Below are 22,653 nucleotides of genomic sequence, written 5' to 3'. Positions count from 1 at the left end.
TTTTTCCCATTCTCTTTTATGTTTCTTCATTGCAAGCAAAATGAATAGAGATATTACTACCAAAGCATTTGTAATTGCAATCATTTTCTGGGAGAAATTGTGCATTATCTGACATTACCGGCGACCTTGAGTGCCTAAAAGGCGCCTTCAAATAAAATGTATTACTATTATTAGAATTGTAGGGGTGCCAATACTTTTGGCCAGCACTATATACTGTCGTCCCTACTAATGTTGAGACCAAACCTACGCGCTTGTGTTAATGCACATTTGACATGGTTAAGCTTCAATAAATTGTCTTGTGTCTCAGGTTCACAGAAAAACAGAAGCTAATTAATCAAAATATGCGTAATCTAAACAGTTATTTAAGGGTTATGAACGTTATTGATCCCGCTGACCTCAGCTCATCTTCTCCTTGTTGTTGCTGCTTGTTGTGGCTGGCACCCGGTACATAATTCAAAGCAGAGATGAGTGGCGATATTCCGAAACAGTCTCTGCAGCCAAGAATGTGCGATAATTGAAATAGTTCTCAGTTGACCCTCACCCCCCTATCATGCTTTTGGAAGTGGGACTCTCAGCTGGATAGTAAAAATGCTTTGGAGTCCTTTCAATGACTACGTGATCTTGCACCAGTAAAAAGCTTGAGCTACAAAATAAATGCCTTCATCTTCTTTCATACTAAAAAATTTAGACAACTCAATCAACTATCTAGTGTTAATTAAACGACACCCAAAATCATGGCGTAGGTTTGGTTTCTAGTAGGGACGATATGACAGGATAGGACAGGATATGGCAGGACTGCATGTACACTTTTTGCAGGGGACGAAACATGAATAAGACCAAACGGATTGGGTCAGGGCTACATTTCTCACGAATATGAACCTAATTAATTGATAGGCTAAATGATCAATGCAAAAATAAATCTAATTAAATAAATATAACTGAAAAAACTTTAGTCAGAAATTAACAAAAAAATAAATAAAAATGGAACCTTCCTTCAAGTAAAACACTACTGCTTTTGTCCACAAGAATCCTTAAAATGCATCAGTGAATTGAACAATTATGGAGGAAAAAAAAAAAATCTAAATCGGGATGAATTAAACTGTTTACCTCGATTATGATGAATGCATGATTATCTGAAAAAATGTCTGCATAGGTTGCAAATAAAATATTTTTCAACAAATAATGTGGAAAATAAATAAATACATTTTATTCCTAATTAAAATGTACTAATTAGTATTTGGTTTTAAAAGTTTAAAGTCACAACATGCTCTAGCCTTTTTTACTTCTAAACCAAGCCATTTTCTAGAAGAAAAGCAGCAGCATGTGTTTCTTTGACTGTCAAAAGTTTCCTGTGAAATACAACCTGAGACTTCTCTAAGCAGCTGCTTGCTCCCCGTTTTTCTGGTTCTGTATTTTCCAGAAGTGTTCACTACACTTATACTATAATTCTGTGAGATATCACAGTTTCATTAACATTAACAGTGGAAAACATATACAGGAGGTCACTTCTCTCTGAACAGCTTCCTACTCGAGTTTTGAAGGTTAGCAAGTTCACATGGTTTAATGTTATGCTAACTCTGATGCAGGTCGGACTTTCAGGAGCAAAATTAGTGATGTGTTTTCCATCTGCACAACATTGATATGTTTTTACATTACTTACAGTGGCAGCTTCTGGCCGATAAAAAACTTCTAATATCTCTCCTTTTCTAAGGGGGCGAAGGAGGGAGCAGGATTTCGACATTAGAGGTGTGACTAAATATCAAAATAGTGATAGATTGTGATACTTTGCATCTCAAAAAAATTACCTCATTGCCTGGCAATGGCTGCCAGTGACGGCCATAGAAGTGGGAGGAGCCTTTTTGAAGAGGGTGGGTTCATTCGCTGCCACCCTGCCAGTTCAAATGGATAGGTCATTTACTAATGAACCCACAGAAGAAGGATAAAGACAGCTTGTTTTTCTGTTCATCAGTTGTTTTGCAGAATATCCTAGAATGATTTCCTTACCAATGTATCGATAATCATTGTATCGCAATATCGTGAGATCATTGTTATCGTGAGCTTTGTGTCGCAAATTGTGAGGTACCAAGAGGTTCCCACCACTAGACGACATGCCAATCAAACGTGCGTTTGAGAGGGGGAAATGAACCGACACATTCAGCAAGTGAAAAGGGGTAAATGTACGTCTGAACATAATGACAATAATTCACATAATAATGGTAGGGTCAAGTCTATCCTAACAACATATGGGAAGACAATCTAAATTACCTATATAACTGAAGAGATTACTTAATGTAAATAAGGTTTCTTAAAAGTTGGTTGGGACAATTTGAGCATCCTGAAAAGTTGGTAGATTTATGTCCCTACTGTCCCTATGCAAACCCACTCCCAGTCAAAATGAATTGGACCTCTATAGTGCCGTCAATGGCAGCCAATGAGTTAAGACGTGTCTGACCAAGCCATAATAGCAATGACTTTACAATCAAGTGAGTATGCAGTCATTTTGTATTTAAAAAAAAAGAAAAAAAAAGTATATTTTTTCAAAATATAGCCCGATGTGATGTTCTAAGGGAAATAAATCATACCCAACACCTGATCATGGCTGACAAAAGTAAGACACTAAGCATTAGTGGCCCCTCGAGTGCCATAAATAGGGTTTAAGTCAGTGGGAATACAAGCGGGAGTGCGGTTGACTTCAGCAGACATAGAACCCACCACAGCCCGCCCCCAATTTTCCCTGCTGCTCTCTTTCTTTTGGCTTTCTCTAAATAAGTCCATCACACCATGAGGGTTTGTGTGCTCTAGGATAACGTTTTGGTCCCCTTTGTGCATTCATTTGAGGCGACATTTATTATTTTGACCTCTTTCTAGTCCACAGAGGGGGGCACTTCTTTTGGAACCCTTGGACGATGCAGACTTTTTGTGCCTCCTGCTGAGAGAGGAGACACATTTCTTTTGCTTTGAAAGGTTTTGACCCACGAGAGCGACATAAAAAAAAAAAAAAAATCCAAACACAACTACAAACAGCTATGAAAAGCCATAGCATCTGTGGCAACATCGGGGATCATAGCTAAGATAGCGTGTTGTGTTTTGCGTGATGTGTCGGTACTAATTTAGCCAATGAAATGTGAGTATGCCAAATTGCCACCCCTTCCACATTATGGTGTTTATACCAATGACAGCATCACATACACCTATGCTCTAAGTTTTAAGAAAAAGCAATATAAGGTTATTTTGTATTAGTTGTTTTATTTCCCTTTAACCAATACTTGTGTCCAGTGGTGGATGAAGTGCTCACTTTTTACTTATATATTTATATGTATATTTATATATACACAAACATAGAGAAATCCGAATCAATTCAAAGAAAGAACCAGAAAATTCATTGGCTGCTCAGTTTTATTTGAAACTGCAGAATGGAAAAAACAAGCAATAAATTTAAAATAAAACAAAGCTTAACATGCATAAAAACCAAAACTTAGTTGCATACCGCCACCTACTGTACAAGAGTGGTGGGTTTTATAATATCGTGTTCACCTGCCAACCTCTACTCTTGTTGCTACCTCTCGCCCATATGGAAAAGACATACAGTGGAGCAAATAAGTATTTAGTCAACCACCAATTGTGCAATTCTCCTACTTGAAAAGATAAGAGAGGCCTGTAATTGTCAACATGGGTAAACCTCAACCATGAGAGACAGACCGTGGGGAAAAAAACAGATAATCACATTGTTTGATTTTTAAAGAATTAATTTCCAAATTAGAGTGGAAAATAAGTATTTGGTCACCTAAAAACAGCAAGATTTCTGGCTGTCAGAGGTCTAACTTCTTCTAACGAGGCTCCACTCATTATCGGTATAAAAGACACCTATCCACAACCTCAGTCAGAGAGCTGGGACCACAGTAACAAAGGCATGCTGCTGCATCCCCGGGCTGAAGAAAGTACACGTCCAGGGCCTTCTGCGGTTCGCCAGAGACCATTTGGATGATCCAGAAGAGGACTGGGAGAATGTGTTATGGTCAGATGAAACCAAAACAGAACTTTTTGGTAGAAACACAGGTTATCATGTTTGGAGGAGAAAGAATACTGAATTGCATCCGAAGGACACCATACCCACTGTGAAGCATTGGGATGGAAACATCATGCTTTGGGGCTGTTTTTCTGCAAAGGGACCAGGACGACTGATCTGTGTAAAGGAAAGAATGAATGGGGCCATGTATCGAGAGATTTTGAGTTAAAATCTCCTTCCGTCAGCAAGGGCATGGAAGATGAGACGTGGCTGGGTCTTTCAGCATGACAATGATCCCGAACACACAGCCAGGGCAACATAGGAGTGGCTTCGTAAGAAGCATTTCAAGGTCCTGGAGTGGCCTAGCCAGTCTCCAGATCTCAAACACCAACCAACCCCATAGAAAATCTGTGAAGGGAGTTGAAAGTCCGTGTTACCCAACGACAGCCCCAAAACATCACTGCTCTAGAGGAGATCTGCATGGAGGAATGGGCCAAAATACCAGCAACAGTGTTTGAAAAGCTTGTGAAGAGTTACAGAAAACATTTGGCCTCCGTTATTGCCAACAAAGGGTACATAACAAAGTATTGAGATTAACTTTTGGTATTGACCAAATACTTATTTTGCACCATAATTTGCAAATAAATTCTTTAAAAATCAAACAATGTGATTTTGTTTTTTTTTCCCACATTCTGTCTTTCATGGTTGAGGTTTACCCATGTTGACAATTACAGGCCTCTCTAATATTTACAAGTGGGAGAACTTGCACAATTAGTGGTTGACTAAATACTTATTTGCCCCACTGTATACATTTTTTTTATAAAGGTAATATATGTTTTATATGTAACTTGTATGTAAAGCATATGACACTACAATCACATATACATATATATTTTGGGAACTTAAAACTATATGACAGGAATTGCGCAGATATGTGTAAAATAAAACATACGTTAGAAAATTACCAGTGAAACTAAAATCTTACAAGTATCATGGAAAACATAACAGATGGTGTGGCACATACATGATACATTGAAATGAAAATAAAAAAAAAACAAACATACCTTATTTTCCGCACTATAAGGCACATCACAGTTCAAGGTGCACCTTCAATGAATGGCCTATTTTAATACTGTTTACATATAGAGGGTGCACCACATTATAAGGTGCAGTAGTAGTAGTAATAGTTTTGATCAGGAAGCTATGGCTCATGACCCATATCTGGCTCTTTGGAGGGGTGTATCTGGCTCTCAACCCACCTGTAATCTTAAATGTGGAAACGGAAAGGCTCGCTTGACATAAACGAGCTGTGATGAGTTGGCGCATTTACACATTGATTTCGGACATTTCAAACCTACAGTACATTGCAATGATATGCATCAATTCAGTGCCCATTGGGTGACCTCTCTTCGCGGATTGCACAGTGATGGACATTACAGAGCTCGCCTCGCGCGTTGTCTCTGCTCAGCCAGCAGCGTGGCTATAAAGTATAGCATAGGAGTATATAAAAATGTGTAGGGGAAAATTAAACCACAAAATTTAATTGCATGGTACCCCAAGACACACAGGCGTGCAATCAGTTTCACTTTACTTTTTTGCCTGTCAAATTGTCGCCACTTCCAGGAGATTGAAACTCACGAAACCGCATTCATTTCATCTTGAGAGTCTCCCCGTTTCGGCTACTGTGATGCACACATCCACCTGGATGTCCCTGGTTGTGGTTTCCACTTCCAGGAAATATAAGCAACGCCAATCCATGTTTCTATTTGTTTTTTTGTTAAAAGTCAATGGAATGAAGGATGGACAACAAGCAACCGAGTAGCAATCTCATGGTTTATTTGCAAAATGTACACAGAAAAGAACCTAGACTCATTAAAAGTGAGAAAAGGCTTTAAGTCATCCGGCTGATTACCTTGTATTGTAAATAGACTGCGACCACATCATGTACCCTCAACCCGATTGTTGCTTTTTGCAGTACAAACAAGATTAGTTTGCCTTATTACTTCATATGCGTGATTCTATTTCATAATGGTACATAATATTTTTTTTCCCACATGATGGTAGAAATTCCATAGCTCTATTCCTTAATAGTCACATTTAAAAAAAAAAAAAAAAAAATCATTTCAAATCAACAATCATTCAATTTGCTGCACCCGGCCTGCTCAGAGTTTCATCAGCAGATCACTTGTCCTGAAAACTGGCCTTTCTCTTCTCCACAAATGCAGTCATGCCCTCTTTGCGATCGTCCTAAAAATCAAAAGTGCAGCATAATGTAATGCCAGTTTCCATGCATGAGAGTATAGGCGTGCTCCATTACCGTAGCAAACGTTGCATGGAACAAACGCTTTTCCAAACGATTCCCCTCAGCCAAAGTCAGTTCAAAGGCTGAAACCACACCGGGCACAAAATAACATGCCTTTAAATTTCATTTGATTACAATAGGTTATATGAGTTTCATTTACTGAGGCCTGACCTCCATTAACTGCCTCTTTGGCCATGGTGGACACCAGTTTGGAATTGGCAGCAATTTTCTCACCGCATTTGACCGCTTCCGAAACCAGTTCATCGACAGGGAAAATTTTACTCACCAAACCTGTAGTCAGCAACCCAAAATTCTATTGTTTAATAAAATCAAACAGCAAAGTAAGTCCATGGTGGGACAATATTGTTCAGAACAATGAAAATACTGCCTTGATTAATTAACCCTTTCAGGGATAGTGGTCACGACGGGATAGATAGAGATTCAAAAGTTGACACTTAAGACCTTTCAAGCAAGTGACTATTTTAGGACATTAAAAAAATAATAGTAATGGCAATTATATTCCTATATATAACTTATAATCTTATGTTCCAATTTGTTAAGATGTTTTGAAAAATTAAAATCATGTTCAATGGAAAAAAAGTTGTTTTATCATCCAGGCAGGGGTTGCGTTAACCGGATATTTTCCGTCGTTGACCGGTTTTTTAAAACGGTGACGGAAAAAACTGAAGTCCGTCCGTCATTTTGACAGGTTGCAATTCACACCCCAGACCACAGGGTGGCGAGTTAGCATATTAATTAGCTATTGTCTCTCTTAATGCATGACGTCGTTGGCTCTTCTGTCAGAATATTGTAGCGTCACCGGGGTCTGGCGGCGGCACCGTGATTGACACATCAACGCGAGGTTCTTATTGGTGCACCCGGTGTGCCAGCGCGTCATCCAATTGATGGACAAGATTGCCGCCTGTGTATAGACCCCAATCACATGACGTCACAACTCCGCCCCCCTGACTGGAGCCGCCATATTGTGTGTCAGCTCGTCATGTTTACACATTACCGCTACGTACATGCCTCCTATTACGGCGTGTTTCTCTGCTCGTTAATATTAATAATGAAAATGGTGAAGGCGTGTGTGGTTGGTTGCTGTAACAGAGAAGATAGACGGAGAGACTTGAAGTTCTACCGTATTCTGAGAGACCCGAAGATGAGAACGAGATAAACTGCTGTAATTCGACAAGAAATCTGGGCACCAAACGATCACCACAGACTATGTAGTAGTCATTTTATATCTGGTAAGATGCATTTAATATATATTTAGAAGATTTTGGGCTGACAACCACAATTAAGATCATTGTGTGACGTTGGTGATTGGGGTCTATATCGTTGCCTCTTTTTCTTTGGGGGCGGAGTTGTTGGCAGTAAGCAGAGTAAAAAGGGAGAAAAATACCACGACTTCCGTGTCGCCGAGGGCCTCCGTGATGTCGCTATTTGTTCACGAGGCTCCGGAGCTCTGCGGTCTGATATCACATTCTCGTGTGCTATTTTTGCAATACTTTTATAAATGTGACTTATTGACCTGTTTTGGAGTGCACCAATCGTTTTAAATAAAACAAGAAATTGAATCATGTCTAAATGTTTTATTGCGATCAATGCCTGCAATAAAAAAAAAGAATGACATACTATTTGTGTTTACATCATATGTACATAACCTTGTAGCATTTCCTTGTAACAAAACAATCCATGTCAGCCCTTCTGCAGTCGGCAAATGTAATATAACTTGTAATTTCACCACATTTTGGTCACTAATGGCCGTAGTATCAATCCATTCCTCACGTTAACATAGGCTGACCGTTGTTAATAATTTTGTCCACGAATGATCAACGAAGTGACACGAACTGCCATCCAATCTCATCTACGTGTCATCTAGGTCGTGCTGAATCAATTTTTGAAGATTCCATGGGTTTCTCTGGCTTGATTTCGTAGTTTTATCGTCGTCAATACACTGCTAATACACTGCTACTTGACCGGACCGGAAGTGCGAAGCAGACATTTTCCAAGATGGCGGCGCCCGTATTTCGCTCAGGAAACTTGTCTACAGACCCCAATCACATGACGTCACAACCAGTGTTGTTAATAACGGCGTTACAATATAACGGCGTTACTAACGGCGTTATTTTTTTCAGCAGTGGGTAATCTAATTAATTACTTTTCTCATCTTGGCAACGCCGTTACCGTTACTGAGGACGGAAAGGCATGCGTTACTATGCGTTACTGTATTGGTCGAAAAGTCTGAGGGAGACGGACTCACCTAGACGACAGAGCAGAGCAGGAGTGGGGAGGAAGCTAGAAAGTTGTGACGCCGAGCAAACGCGATGCTAGGTAGCTCCAATAATACATGTTGTAGCCGATAGCCTACAAACTACGCCCGCATGTTATGGTAGATATGGTAGACATGGTAGATAACACATGTACTGTGATATAGATATAGATATAACTAGATGCAAAATGACAGACATGGCACTAAATGCGTTAGTAGACAGCGCCATCTTAAAGCAGTACTTTTTAGGACGGCTCTGTTGTAGAGAACCTTCCTAGCGAACCCAAGTAACTTTTTATCTAAAATACTTCTAAATCGGCAAAATCTTGACTTGAATCTATCTTTAAATGATGAAACAGTTTTAAAACTTTCATATGTCGAAAGTAGAGAGAAGGGAACTAATGCAATAATGGGAGCAATTTTAACAACTTTTAACAGTTGATTCAGGGTAAAGGGTAAATTAGGGTAAAGAATTGGGCTCGGGCCGATTTTACCAAATACCTTCACAAAAAACTTGACATAATGTGGCCAATGTTTTTTTTTTTTTTTTTTTTTGGGAGGAAAAAAAAAGAAGTAATTATCACCAATTACTTTGCCAAGTAACTAATTACTCTTACATTCAGGTAATTGAGTTACTAACGCAATTACTTTTTGGGAGAAGTAATTTGTAACTATAATTAATTACTTTTTTTCAGTAAGATTAACAACACTGGTCACAACTCCGCCCCCTGACTGGAGCAGCCATATTGTCCGTCAGCTCGTCGTGTTTACACATTACCGCTACGTACATGCCTCCTATTACGGCGTGTTTTTCTGCTCATTAACATTAATAATCAAAATGGCGAAGGCGTGTGTGGCGGTTGGTTGCAGTAACAGAGAAGATAGACTGAGAGACTTGAAGTTCTACCGTATTCTGAGAGACCCGAAGAGGAGAGCGAGATGGACTGCTGTAATTCGACAAGAAATCTGGGCACCAAACGATCCACAGACTATGTAGTATTCATTTTATATCTGGTAAGATGCATTTAATATATATTTAGAAGATTTTGGGCTGACAACCACAATTAAGATCATTGTGTGACGTTGGTGATTGGGGTCTATATAGTTGCCTCTTTTTCTTTGGGAGTGGAGTTGTTTTGTTGGTGTTGTTGGCGGTAAGCAGAGTAAAAAGAGGGAGAAAAATACAACTTCCGTGTCTAATTTTTCGCCGCCAAGCAAGCGTTACAATATTAATTAAAAATGAATGAAAACTAAATACTATTGAATATGTCATCATTATCATTTTAAAAATTTAAGTGACGGGTAAAAATAGACTATGACCGGATTTTTATGACCCTGTCAGTCAAAATGACAGACAATGAAAATGTCTAGCGCAACCTCTGCATCCAGGTATCTCAAAGTAACACATTTTAGAGCTGTAATTGCAATACCGTGATATTTTTGCTTAAGGTTATCATGCAGTCAGAATCTCATACCGGCACATGCCTAGTTGGCTTCGTGGCACATTTGTAACGTGTGCCAAACTGAGCGCGCACAGAAAGCAAACAAGCGAGGAGGGGGGGGAATTGAGCGGGCAAAACTAACATGCAAACACAATTGTGGAGCACAGAGTAGATTTTTTTTTTAATGATCAATATATTTTTCTGTGATCAAAATCTATCATTGCTTGCTCAAAATCTTTAATTGCTTGCTCAATATATTTTTATGTGCTCGAAACCTGTTTTTCTGTGCTCAAAATCTGCTCTGAATTGTAACAACATAGTGAATGCGCAAGTTTCAGTGCCACTGACTCCCTTTCAAAATAGAATGAATGGCCAGTGAGTTAAATTAGTGCCCTGTAAGGGTTAAAAATGTATTGTCTGCGCATGAAAGGATTAAAAGTTCTGAAACACTGGTTTAGAAACTAAATGCAGAGAAATGAAGAAACACAGTTAAAAGTTGGCTTGTTTTAGGAACAATGAACGTTTAAAGTAGTAGATTGACTTTTTACCTGACTGCTTGGCTTCTTGGGCATTGATTTTATCTCCTGTCAGCACCATCTCCATGGCCAGAGACTTGCCCACCGCGCGGGTCAAACGCTGGGTGCCCCCCGCCCCTAGAGGAAGACAACGAGGTAAAAGTAGCTCCAATCAGAGTTCCGATGGAGATTTTTTAAAGACCTTTTTAAGACCACTTACACAGGTGCTAGAAGTCACTCAAAGCAGGGGGTGTTGAGGATCTTTTTTTAGTTTTTCCCCATCCCAAAACAGTCATTTCAGTGCAAATTTGTCATGCTCGCACATTTCCTCCATACAAGGTGTGCACAATGGCAGTACAAACGCATGCTGGATAGTTTACGTGCTACTACTAGGCTACTACAAAGACAGCGTTGTATTTCACCTACAGTGTGTGTTGGGGTTTTTGTATTGGAAACGAAAGCACCCGTGTATTATAATGCAAATCCCCGCAGCTAGACAGTGCAGTGACACACGAACACATTTGAAAACTAAAAGGGCCAATAAGCCTCGGTTTATTACCCCCTTTTCACAACGCTAAAATAAATGGCACACGAATATCCAACAGCGCTCTGCATGGCAGCAGCGCAACAACAACAACAAAAACAAACAATAATATGGCTACAATGCAAGCATGCCTTATAGGGGTGTGCCATCTTAGGCACCCCACGATTCGATTGATTATTGAAAAATGATCACCGTATTGACGATGGTCACGGTTATCACGATTATCAGTCTTACCAGGAATGGTCCCCAACAGGATTTCGGGTTGGCCAAACTGTGCCTTCTCCCCAGCGTAGATGATGTCACACATCATCGCCAACTCACATCCTCCTCCCAACTGAAAGAGTGGAGAAAGTGGGAAAACGCCTATCAAAAGTTTAAACTTTGAAACTTTTGGAATTTCTTTTATTTCTGCATAAAATCTGCACAAAATTCAAATGTGATCTGATCTGTCAAGACCACACAGATGAAAAAACAGTGTCAGCTTCAACTAAAACCACCCAAACATGTATAACTTTTCATATTAGCATGCAAACAATGAAAGAAGGGGGAAAATAAGTAAGTGAACCCTCTGTCTAAGGAGACAAACTGCAATTGAAGCCAGTTTTACCGAATAATTTAATTTAAGTGATGTGCCCAATCACTGATGAGTGGTTTAAAGCTGCCCTGCCCACTATAGAACACACACCTGGCAAGAAATGTCTTGATGAGAAGCACTGTCTGATGTGCGTCATGGCTCGGTCAAAAGAGCTGTCTGAAGACCTGCGATCAAGAATCATTGATTTGTATAAAGCTGGGAAAGGATACAAAACCATCTCTAAAAGTCTGGATGTTCATCAATACACAGTCAGAGAAGATGTCTACAAATGGAGAGAGTTTGGCACTGTTGCTTCTCTCCCAAGGAGTGGCGGTCCACCAAAAATGACGACAAGAGTTCAGCGCAGAATACTCATAGAAGTAAAAAAAGAACCCTAGAGTGTCTGCTCAAGACTTACAGAAATCACTGGCACAGTCCAATGTCTCCATGCACACATCATCTATATGTAAAACTATGGCCAAGAATGGTGTTCATGGGAGGACTCCACAGAGGAAGCCACAGCTGTCTAAAAAACACATTGTTGCTCAATTAACGTTTGCAAAAAGGCACTTGGACACTCCAAACAAATTTTGGCAAAATATTTTTTGGGACGATGAAACCAGAGTTGAATTGTTTGGGAGTAACACACAACGTCATGTGTGGAGGAAAGAAGGAACAGCTTACCAACATCAACACCTCATCCCAAACAGTGAAGCATGTCGGAGGGAACATCGTGATTTGGGGCTGTTTTGCTACTTCAGGGCCTGGACAACTTGCAATCAATAATGGAAGAATGAATTCAAAAGTTTATCAGGATGTTTTGCAGGAAAACGTGAGGCCAATTTGTCAGACAGTTGAAGCTAAAGAGAGGATGGATGCTGCTACAAGACAATGATCCAAAACAACAACTTCACAACGGTTTCAGAAGAACAAAATACACTTTCTGGAGTGGCCAAGTCAAAGTCCAGATTTGAACCCCATCGAGATGCTGTGGCATGATCTAAAGACAAAAATTCATGCCAGACATCCCAGGAATCTGACTGAACTACAGAAGTTTTGTAGAAGAGAATGGGCCAAGATAAGTCCTGATCGATGTGTCATACTGATCTGCAGCTACAGGAAAGGTCTGGTTGAAGTTGTTGCTGCAAAAAAAAAAAAAAAAAAAAAAAAAAAAAAAAAAAAAAAAAAAGGGGGGGGCCGCACAAAATATTAAATGTGATGGTTCACTTGTTTTCCCCCCCCTTCTGTCATTGTTTCATACTATCCTCATTAAAATATGAAAACCTATAAATGGGTGGATTTAGTTAAAGCGGACAGTTTTTTTATCTGTGTGATTTTGACAAAGATCAAATCATATTTGATGGCAATTTTATGCAAAAAAGTGAGAAATTCCAAAAGGTTCAAATACTTTTTCATCCCACTGTACTTTTGCGGTATGATTCGAATTATTGCCCACTGGACCTAAATACAGACACTCACTGCAAATCCATTGACAGCCGCAATCACAGGCTTCTTCATCGTGGACACTCTGTTCCAGTGAGCAAGAAAGTTACCGCCGTAACAGTCCTGGAAAGTGAGATTCTGCATTTCTTTTATGTCCGCCCCAGCTAAAAAAGATAAGTCATAAAAGGTTATGGCAACAGCACTGCTTCATATTAACACATTCAGTGCCATTAACGCAGTACTTCTCAAATGGTGGGGCGCGCCCCCCCCAGGGGGGCGCAGAGCAATGCCAGGGGTGGCGCGAGTGACCTCGGGAACACGCTTTTTTTTTTTTTTTTTTTTTTGCCGTACTAGAATAAAGTGTACTTGCACATCCACTCCGTGGGTGGCAGTGGCGCTCTCATTTTCAAAGTGCGTGCAGTATTTTTGAAGTAAGCAAGAGCACACGGAAGAGACTCATGCAGAGCTGGACTCACGCAGCGACCCACTGTCTTCTCTGGTTCTCACGTGTCCGGCCGAGAAGTGCCGGTGTAGGCGCCTACACCTGTAACCGTTTTCGGCTTGGGATCGTCACGACCACCGCCCTCACCTACGGTTCTCCCTTGGCCGCCGAGAATGCGCTTTTTTCAGGCCGTTTGCCTTTTGGCTTTGACTTGGACTAGGAAAGACCACTGTTTACTGAGTCTAAAAATGATTATAGCGGAGAGTCTGAAGCCAAATCAGTTAAGACGCCACTTAAAGACATTAGACCTCAATCTCATTGATAAGCCGCTTGATTGTTTTTCAGCGAAAACGTGCCGAATATTACCAATTGTCACAATCGTCCCGCTTTGTCAGTGTTAAATCAGTAAACCAGTGAGCACTGTGGTGAATCTGCGAAAATAAAAACTTTCCTTCTGTCCAAAGACACCACCCCCCCCGTATTCAGTTTTGGGGTTTTCGGTCAAATTTTTTGGCATGTTGTCCTGAAGAGTAAATGTTTCTAATCATTTTGAATTTGTTATTATTTACTGATTTTATTACATTTTATTTTTCAGTATCAAATGGTCAAAAATGTACCTTGAGTGTATTTTTACAGTTTGGATGTGACTTTTTTTTTTTTTTTTTTTTTTTAACTTCAGGCAAATTGATGCGCGTTGTCTTTTCTGTTACAAGCAAAATAATGTTAATAAAGGTATACTTTATTATAAGTTGATCTATGTTACTTTTTTTCTTTAATAGAAAACAAGGACACAATGTTAGGCTGAGGCGTACTTATAATAGTAATATTATAGACAAATGATACTATTTACAGTGGCGGCAGAGAGTTGGGGGGGCGCGAAACATTTACGTCTTCCTTGGGGGGGGCGTAACAAAATAATTGAGAAGCACTGCATTAACGGCATGTAATCGATTTAAACTTAATTATGTTTTAGGTTTATATGATATAGGCTACTTTTTTCCCTTGTTTTCTTTGGCTGGATTTTAGGACAATTGCGTTTCAGGGTGATTGACTGTGAGACACATCCAATTCATTCTGATTGAGAGGGACTGGCAGCGATCGTTCGAATGTCTAGCGCCATCAATGGCAGTCAATGAGTTATTGGTGGCAATTATTTTGTCTTAACCTCTACCAAATGAGCTGGAACTCTGAGGTTCTTCACGTAGCTGTGAAGTCACACCAGTCGATTGCCATAATTTGATCAGTGGAAGCCCTCCCAGTCAAAATGGATTGGATGCAGTGTTGTTTTTGGCAGCCGTTTTAATTTTTGTTTTGTTTTCTGATTGTCAATTAACATTGCCCTCACCTGCAAACGCTCTGTCGCTGCCGGTGATGACAATGGCGCCCACGCCTCCGTCGTTTTCAAAGGCATCCAAGGCCTGACCCACCTCCGTCATCAGGCCGTCACACAGCGCATTGAGAGCTTTTGGTCGATTCAGTTGGATGAAACCCACATTTTTCTTCTCACCACGCTTTTCCACCTTGATATATTCATAGTGGGCACCTGCAGTGACCACAAACAAAAATGACCATTTAATGCAGTGGTACGCAACTAGTGTCACTTTGGGAACTGGAGTTTTGCATTTCCACTAACTTGGGATGAAGAAGAAAAGAGAGAGAGTTCACTGCTAGTCTGCTACACTCAAGCTGGGTTGCTCAAGCAATAACTTTACAATGCATGAGAGTTAAATTGTCTTTTGTGTTGTTCGATCCAATGTGCCTCGGTCAGAGGTGAATAAATGAAGGCAATTGTATGCTTTGTTGACAGGATGTTACTACTTAGCACAGATAGCGATTATGCTAATAAGTGTCTAAAGTGTCGGTTTGTACAGTGGTACCACTACATAACTAGTTAGTTTGTTCCAGGGCCTTGTTTGTAAGTCGAAATGGTCGTATGTCGAGCAGGAGTTTCCCATAAGTATACCTTATAATTCCATTAATTCGTTCCACAGCCCAAAAACCTACATTAAATCCTTAATAAATACAGCTGGTACTATTACAAATGACAATTACACATAGCAAAACAAATAAATTATAAAAAATCTGAATATAATAATAATTCCTGTAGAGCTGAAACAATTTATAGGGCTGTCCCAAACGACTAATTTTCTCCCGATTAGTCAGCCGACTATTTTTACGATTAGTCGACTAATCTAATTTTTTTTTTTTACTAATTTAGCAATGACATTTTTGTTGACGCTTATCAATTCACACAAAACATATTGGAACACTCAAATTATTTATTAAAGTACAAATGAACACGTAAATAACAATAATAAATCACAAATAAACAATGAGTTCAAATGCTGATAGAATTAACTAGTGTAGCATCCCGATTGAAAAGATGGTCTCTTAAACTGATGGTTTACAACTTTTATTCCATCCTTGATGTAAACACACCGTAAGAGCTACGGTGCACACAAATAAAGCAACACAATTAGAAATTAACAAAAACTTTTCACCTTTTTCCTTTTAAACCTTATTTATATATCAATGAATTGCCTATATGAATTGCCTTTACCTTAATTTATTACCTTATCATTGACAATCTCTCCCTTGAGTGCAATCGCTTTATATACTGTATATATTTATGACCTTTTAACCCTATATAATTTTCTATACCATAAAATAAACCATAACATGAAATAAACCTTTCAATTAGCATTAAGAACAATACTAATAGCACTTATAGGGAATGGGACGTACTACGTCACTGTTTGGCTAGGCCGCCATGCTGGCAATATGCTTCCGGCAGGCTCAACGGGGGTTGTAACGTGTGGTAGTGCTAACCTAATTCCTTCGGTGTATTAGAAAGAAAATATGGGTGTGCATTGTTGTGTTACCGGGTGCAACAGTGTCTCCTGCGACAAAAAAAAAAAGGGCGAGGAAAACTGGACTCACTTCTCACCGTTTTTCTGCATGGAGGACCAAATATCAGATCACGAAGGCACGACGGATGGCTGGGTTGCAGCGGTTCGTCGGAAAAGCATTTCTTTTGATCATATTTCTGCTGGAATGAGAGCGTGTTCCCATCATCTCTACTCTTGTAAGTTGAACGATTTATCCGTTTTGGTTTCAATACGTTTTTTTTTTTTTTTTACCGTTGTGTAAATCTGCCTCGGTAGCAATGCTAACCTACTCCTCCTTCTCACCTACCTGTTGTGTTACTAGGTAAACGTGCTGACAAGACATTCCGATTGGTCACCATCTCTCTTCTTGGATTATTTGACAAAGAAAATTTGTTCAATTGAGTGGTTCCATTTGTCTTGTGTCGGAATCAAACAAGCCCCTGGAGCAGACGCCGTCTGGGTCTGCCTTTCTTGCTGATAAACTGCGGGCTTTTAACTTGTGAAAATGCAAGAACTTTAATGCACATATTTATTCTGCCTGGCTATTTAACTAAGGCCAGTGAAGTGTTTTTTTTAACCACTTTGGCAAAGACACGTTTCATTGTAATGTTGAATTGATAAATTCTATTATTATTTATAATTATTCTTGTTTGCACTAATGTAGACTTTAGACCAGGGGTGTCCAAACTTTTTGCAAAAGGGGCCAGATTTGGTGTAGTAAAAATGTAGGGGGCCGACCTTCGCTGACGTCCTTTACGTAGACAATATATTTAAGCAAATTTTAGCAAACCATTCTGTGTGTCACATTTGCTTTCATATTTTTTTTTAATTATTAATTTAAACAATCTCGCAACTAGCCTCTGTGACATTCTCTTTCGACTCTCGGGCTCTTGCGAAATACTGCTGCTGTGAAATTATGCTAGCTTCAGGTTGCTTCAATTTCTCGCTGCTTATCTTCCCTATAATATTGTCGTACATGTCAGCGTGTCATGTTTGGTAATATCGCCTCACATCGGACTCTTTCAAAACAGCGACTGTTTCTTTGTAAATGAGGCACACACAGTTGCGTATTTTAGTGAAGAAGTAGTCCAATTTTCACCTATCCTTGAAGTGTCGGCCGTCGCAGTCAACTTTTTTTGATTGTCGCCATTTTAGAAAATTGAAAGTAAAGGGTCACACGGGGTAATGTTGCTTAGAGTGCTGCTGCCTTTTAGTGGGTAAATGAGGAGCAGCATTTAGTGTGTAAGCTCCTTCATATGCTGGTAACAGTACTGCTGACCAATTTATTAAGTTTGTGTGCGGGCCAGACGTTATTGAGTTTATAACAGAGGCTGGGGGCCGGATTAAATTTGACCACGGGCCGCATTTGGCCCCCGGGCCGGACTTTGGACATATCTGCTTTAGACTGTCAATTCAAATAGTGTTGGAAAAGTTGCAATACCTAAAATAGAAATGCAAGAACTGTAATGTACATATTAGAGCTGTCCCGACTAGTCGACATAGTCGACGTCATCGATGACGTAAATCCGTCGACGAGCACAACATCCCGTCGACGGTTAATGAAGGGTTAAAAAAAAAAATACATGCGTGGAAAGTTCAGAATGTCGTATGCTCTGTATGCAAGCGGGGATAGCGGCACAAACCCAAAAAAAGCGCACCAGAGTGTCCAAACCATTGACTTATTTCAAAGAAACAACGGAGGGTACACTCTTCTGTCCTGTCTGTTCAATGCCAAGCCTGGCTGCACGTCGGCCGTGAATAAACACCTCAAGCGCCGTCACCGTTTGTAATTTTTTTCTTTTTTTTTTTTTTTTTCATTTTTTGTACACCAGAGGGTGCTGTCGCCTTACTGAATAATAACGTTTCATTGACAATGGGCCCATAAGCGCTATTAGTATTGTCCTTAATGCTAACTGAAAGGTTTATTTCATGTTATGGTTTATTTTATGGTATAGAAAATTATATAAGGTTAAAAGGTCATAAATATATACAGTATATACAGTGATTGCACTCAAGGGAGAGGTTGTCAATGATAAGGTAATAAATTAAGGTAAAGGCAATTCATTGATATATAAATAAGGTTTAAAAGGAAAAAGGTGAAAAGTTTTTGTTAATTTCTAATTGTGTTGTTTTATTTGTGTGCACCATAGCTCTTACGGTGTGATTACATCAAGGATGGAATAAAAGTTGTAAACCATCAGTTTAAGAGACCACCTTTTCAATCAGGGATGCTACACTAGTAAATTCTATCAGCATTTGAACTAATTGTTTATTTGTGATTTATTATTATTTGTGTTTATTTGTACTTTAATAATTTAAGTGTTCCAATATGTTTTTTGTGAATTGATAAGCGTCAACAAAAATTTCATTGCTAAATTAGTAAACAAAAACAAAATTAATTTTTTTTTTTTTTAATTATTAGATTAGTCGACTAATCGTAAAAATAGTCGGCTGACTAATCGGGAGAAAATTAGTCGTTTGGGACAGCCCTAGTACATATTTATACACCTTTATCTACCTGAGGCCACTGAATGTTTTTTTAACTGCTTTGAAAAATACAGGTTTTGTTGTGATCTTGTATTTATATAGTATATAGCTTTTTATAATGTATTATGTATTATAATATTTGCTACCCCCTGTCAGAGTGTGGGCCATTTTGCACTAAAAGGATTTTAAACTGTCAGTTCAAATATTGTGTTGGAGAACTTGCAATACCTAAAATGGAAATGCAAGAACTTTAAACCACATATTTATTCTGTCTGGCAATTTACCCAAGGCCAGTAAATAGTTTTTAAACTGCTTTGACAAAGACACATTTATGTTGAACTTGTATATATTACTTATAATTATATAATATTTGCTGACCCCGTCAGAGGGTGGGCCTTGTTTGCACTAATTTAAAGATTTTAAACTGTCAGCTCAAATATTGTATTGGAGAAGTTGCATTACTTGAAATAAATCTATTGCAACTTATCAGTCCCAGTTCTTGTCTACAACACTGTCCACACATTGTCAATGCATATTCCAAATAGAATAACAAAATTAAGTCACCTGACTTTGTAATTATTACACCTGTTTATTATGAAGACCTGAAGTAAACAACAAGCAGTTACAGTTTGTCAAGAAGTTGTTCAAGTCATGTTTTGGTATTCATATTTTATTGACTTTTCACAACAACACTTGGGATCGTGTTTGTAAGAGCAGAGCAAACTGAAGTTTCAGCGTGCACTCTTCGCCTTTCCAACCTCTCATAACGCTCCGATGTGGTGCGCTTGACCTCAGAATAACCCAAGAAGAGATATGGTGACCAATCGGGATGTGTTGTCAGCATTTCATATGCAGGTTTTCCTAGTAACACAACAGGTAGGTGAGGAGGAGGAGTAGGTTAGCATTGCTACCGAGGCAGATTTACACAACGGTAAAAAAAAATTAAAAAACGTATTGAAACCAAAACGGATAAATCGTTCTACTTACAAGAGTAGAGATGACGGGAACACGCTCTCATTCCAGCAGAAATATGATCAAAAGAAATGCTTTTCCGACGAACCGCTGCAACCCAGCCATCCGTCGTGCCTTCGTGATCTGATATTTGGTCCTCCATGCAGAAAAACGGTGAGAAGTGAGTCCAGTTTTCCTCGCCCTTTTTGTTTTTGTCGCAGGAGACACTGTTGCACCCGGTAACACAACAATGCACACCCATATTTTCTTTCTAATACACCGAAGGAATTAGGTTAGCACTACCACACGTTACAATCCCCGTTGAGCCTGCCGGAAGCATATTGCCAGCATGGCGGCCTAGCCAAACAGTGACGTAGTACGTCCCATTCCCTATAGGCCCATTGTCAATGAAACATTATTATTTAGTAAGGCGACAGCACCCTCTGGTGTACAAAAAAAATGAAGAAAAAAAAAAAAAATTACAAACTGGGTGAAGGCGCTTGAGGTGTTAATTCACGGCCGACGTGCAGCCAAGCTTGGCATTGAAGAGACAGGACAGAAGAGTGTACTCTCCTTTGTTTCTTTGAAATAAGTCAATGTTTTGGACACCATGGTGCGCTTTTTTTGGCTTTGTGCCGCTTTCCCCGCTTGAAAACAGAGCATCCGACATTCTAACTTTCCACACATATATTTTTTTAACCCTTCATTAACCGTCGACGGGATGTTGTGCTCGTCGACGGATTTACGTCATCGATGACGTCGACTATGTCGACTAGTCGGGACAGCTCTAGAAACAAATACTCAAACAACTCGAGTAACTCGAGTTTAAAAACTGATCCGAGTAATTTTATTCACCTCGTTTAATTTTGCCAGCTCTTAGCATCATGTTTTGCCCGAACACAGTCAACTGTGGCGAACAGTAGGCGTTTTGTGTTGGATAAGTTCTTAAATAAATGATAAAAACTTGACGAAGCAGGCGATTTCTTTGGCGATGTTACCACAATAATAATTGTCACCTTAACTGATAAAGACTGTCAAACGGTCGTGGCGAGGACCGTGGCGATGTATTGTTGAGCCAGTTCACGGATGCGCACCCCACACTCATATTTTTCTATAATTTGCATCTTCATTTCAATGGTGTCACCTTTTTCCTTGTTTCACCACCTTTACTATTACCAACCTGTTTGAAAATCCGCCGTGCGCCCATCTGCGATGCTGTCATGTCGTCGTATTTCGAGCATGTCGTCAGATGTAGAAACAAATGGCGAGTCAAATTTTACGTCGGATGTCGAAAAGATCGTGTGTCGAAGCGATCGTATGTCGAGCTACCGCTGTATTGTGTTTTGGAGAAGCATATTAGCACTTGAGTCATTTTAGATTGTAAAGTTGTCTCTTTTTATTAAAAAAAAAAAAAAAAAAAAGCTTGAGTCCCTTTTCAACACAAACTCCCATTCAAGTGCCATTCAGGTGGCCCGGGCATTTGGTTTGGACACCTCCCTGGAGAGGTGTTTCGGGCATGTCTCATTGGTGGGAGGCCCCGGGGATGACCCAGGACACGCCGGAGAGGCGGTCTCTTGGCTAGCCTGGGAACCTGATCCCGGATTAAGCGGTAGATGGATGGATGGATGATGGATGGAAAAGTAACAATTAGTTTACCGATCATTGGTTCACTTTACCCCTTTCATTTTTCTAGTCTGTCTCAGTTTGCACTTTAGATGGGGTAAATTTAGACACAAGACCACTATTTTTTAACCAGTTTGTTTTTAAATACTATTCATACTGTGTACATTCTAAAAATGTCCATTCTTAGGAAACATCCTAAATTAATGGGAAATATGTCAACTTTGCTGATTTAGTCGTTTTAGCTGGCTTCGAGGAGAGCAAATGAAAAAAAAAAGTCTCACATTGCCCCAGTCTCCCCTACTATTTCTGCAAAACTGACTTATGACACGATCTCACGGATGAATTAAGTTAATTTAAGGATACAAGCGCAAACAGTACTTTTTCATGATCAGTAAAGTCTTTTTGAGACATGTACAATAACCACTTTATGTTCCAATTGGACTTACATTGCTGAAAAGATGTTGCTTAATTCTCGTCTCTTGTAAAGACGCTTTGCAACGTGTGCTGTGCACCCATAACTTTCCACCTCATGCAAAGAAGAGACGCTTGCAGGGCTAGCGCTGCGCAGTTTACTTGACATTGAACAACACGCGTCTTTTTGAAACACTCACCCGAGCTGCACGGACGAACGGTGGCTGACAGTAAGGTGGGCGCTGCCCTGCTCGATTTCAGTAGTGCGGCAGCATTTCGGCAAACAAACGCCATGACCACAACAGGACCAGCAACTATTTTAGTTGTCAATTTGTGACTACAACGGTCTTTCCTGGTATATTTCTTCTTCTTCGCCTATTAATGGTCTAGTTTAAATATAACTCAGCATTACCGCCATCTAGCGTACATGGACGTTACTACTCTTATAACCTGTGAATGATGTAAATACTATTAGATACAGTACACATTTGCAATGGGATTTATTGACAAGTCAACCGACACTGACTAATGACATATAAATCTTGAGTTCTCATACAGCCAAGATATTCAGTTGATAGTCACAAAAGACAAAAACAAATGAATTTTCGTGTTTACAGCTGTATTTTACAGCAATGTACGTTGATGACACATTATGAGTAAATAGGAGGAAATCATTTTGAGTGTATTTTGACACATGCAATATGTCGGATGGACCGACGCATCCCACAAACAGGCCGATCCGCTCAAGAA

General features: G+C 39.6%; 1 protein-coding gene across 1 annotated transcript; it reads right to left on the bottom strand.

The window, feature by feature from the left end:
* Positions 1–5,825: 5,825 nt before the first annotated feature.
* On the bottom strand, positions 5,826–22,279 carry echs1 (enoyl CoA hydratase, short chain, 1, mitochondrial). Its single transcript, XM_057849127.1, has 8 exons — positions 22,104–22,279; positions 14,889–15,086; positions 13,138–13,265; positions 11,319–11,418; positions 10,574–10,678; positions 6,480–6,599; positions 6,324–6,391; positions 5,826–6,253 (listed from the first exon to the last, which is right to left on the bottom strand). Exons 1-8 carry the CDS (start codon positions 22,195–22,197, stop codon positions 6,188–6,190), a joined length of 879 nt encoding a protein of 292 aa, XP_057705110.1. The 5' UTR covers positions 22,198–22,279; the 3' UTR covers positions 5,826–6,187.
* Between the last annotated feature and the right edge of the window lie 374 nt (positions 22,280–22,653).

Source organism: Corythoichthys intestinalis, chromosome 10 (genome assembly GCF_030265065.1).
Source record: "Corythoichthys intestinalis isolate RoL2023-P3 chromosome 10, ASM3026506v1, whole genome shotgun sequence".
Classification (NCBI taxonomy): domain Eukaryota; kingdom Metazoa; phylum Chordata; class Actinopteri; order Syngnathiformes; family Syngnathidae; genus Corythoichthys; species Corythoichthys intestinalis.
Note: the sequence above shows the minus strand (reverse complement) of the source record. Positions and strands in the feature narration are given on the sequence as shown.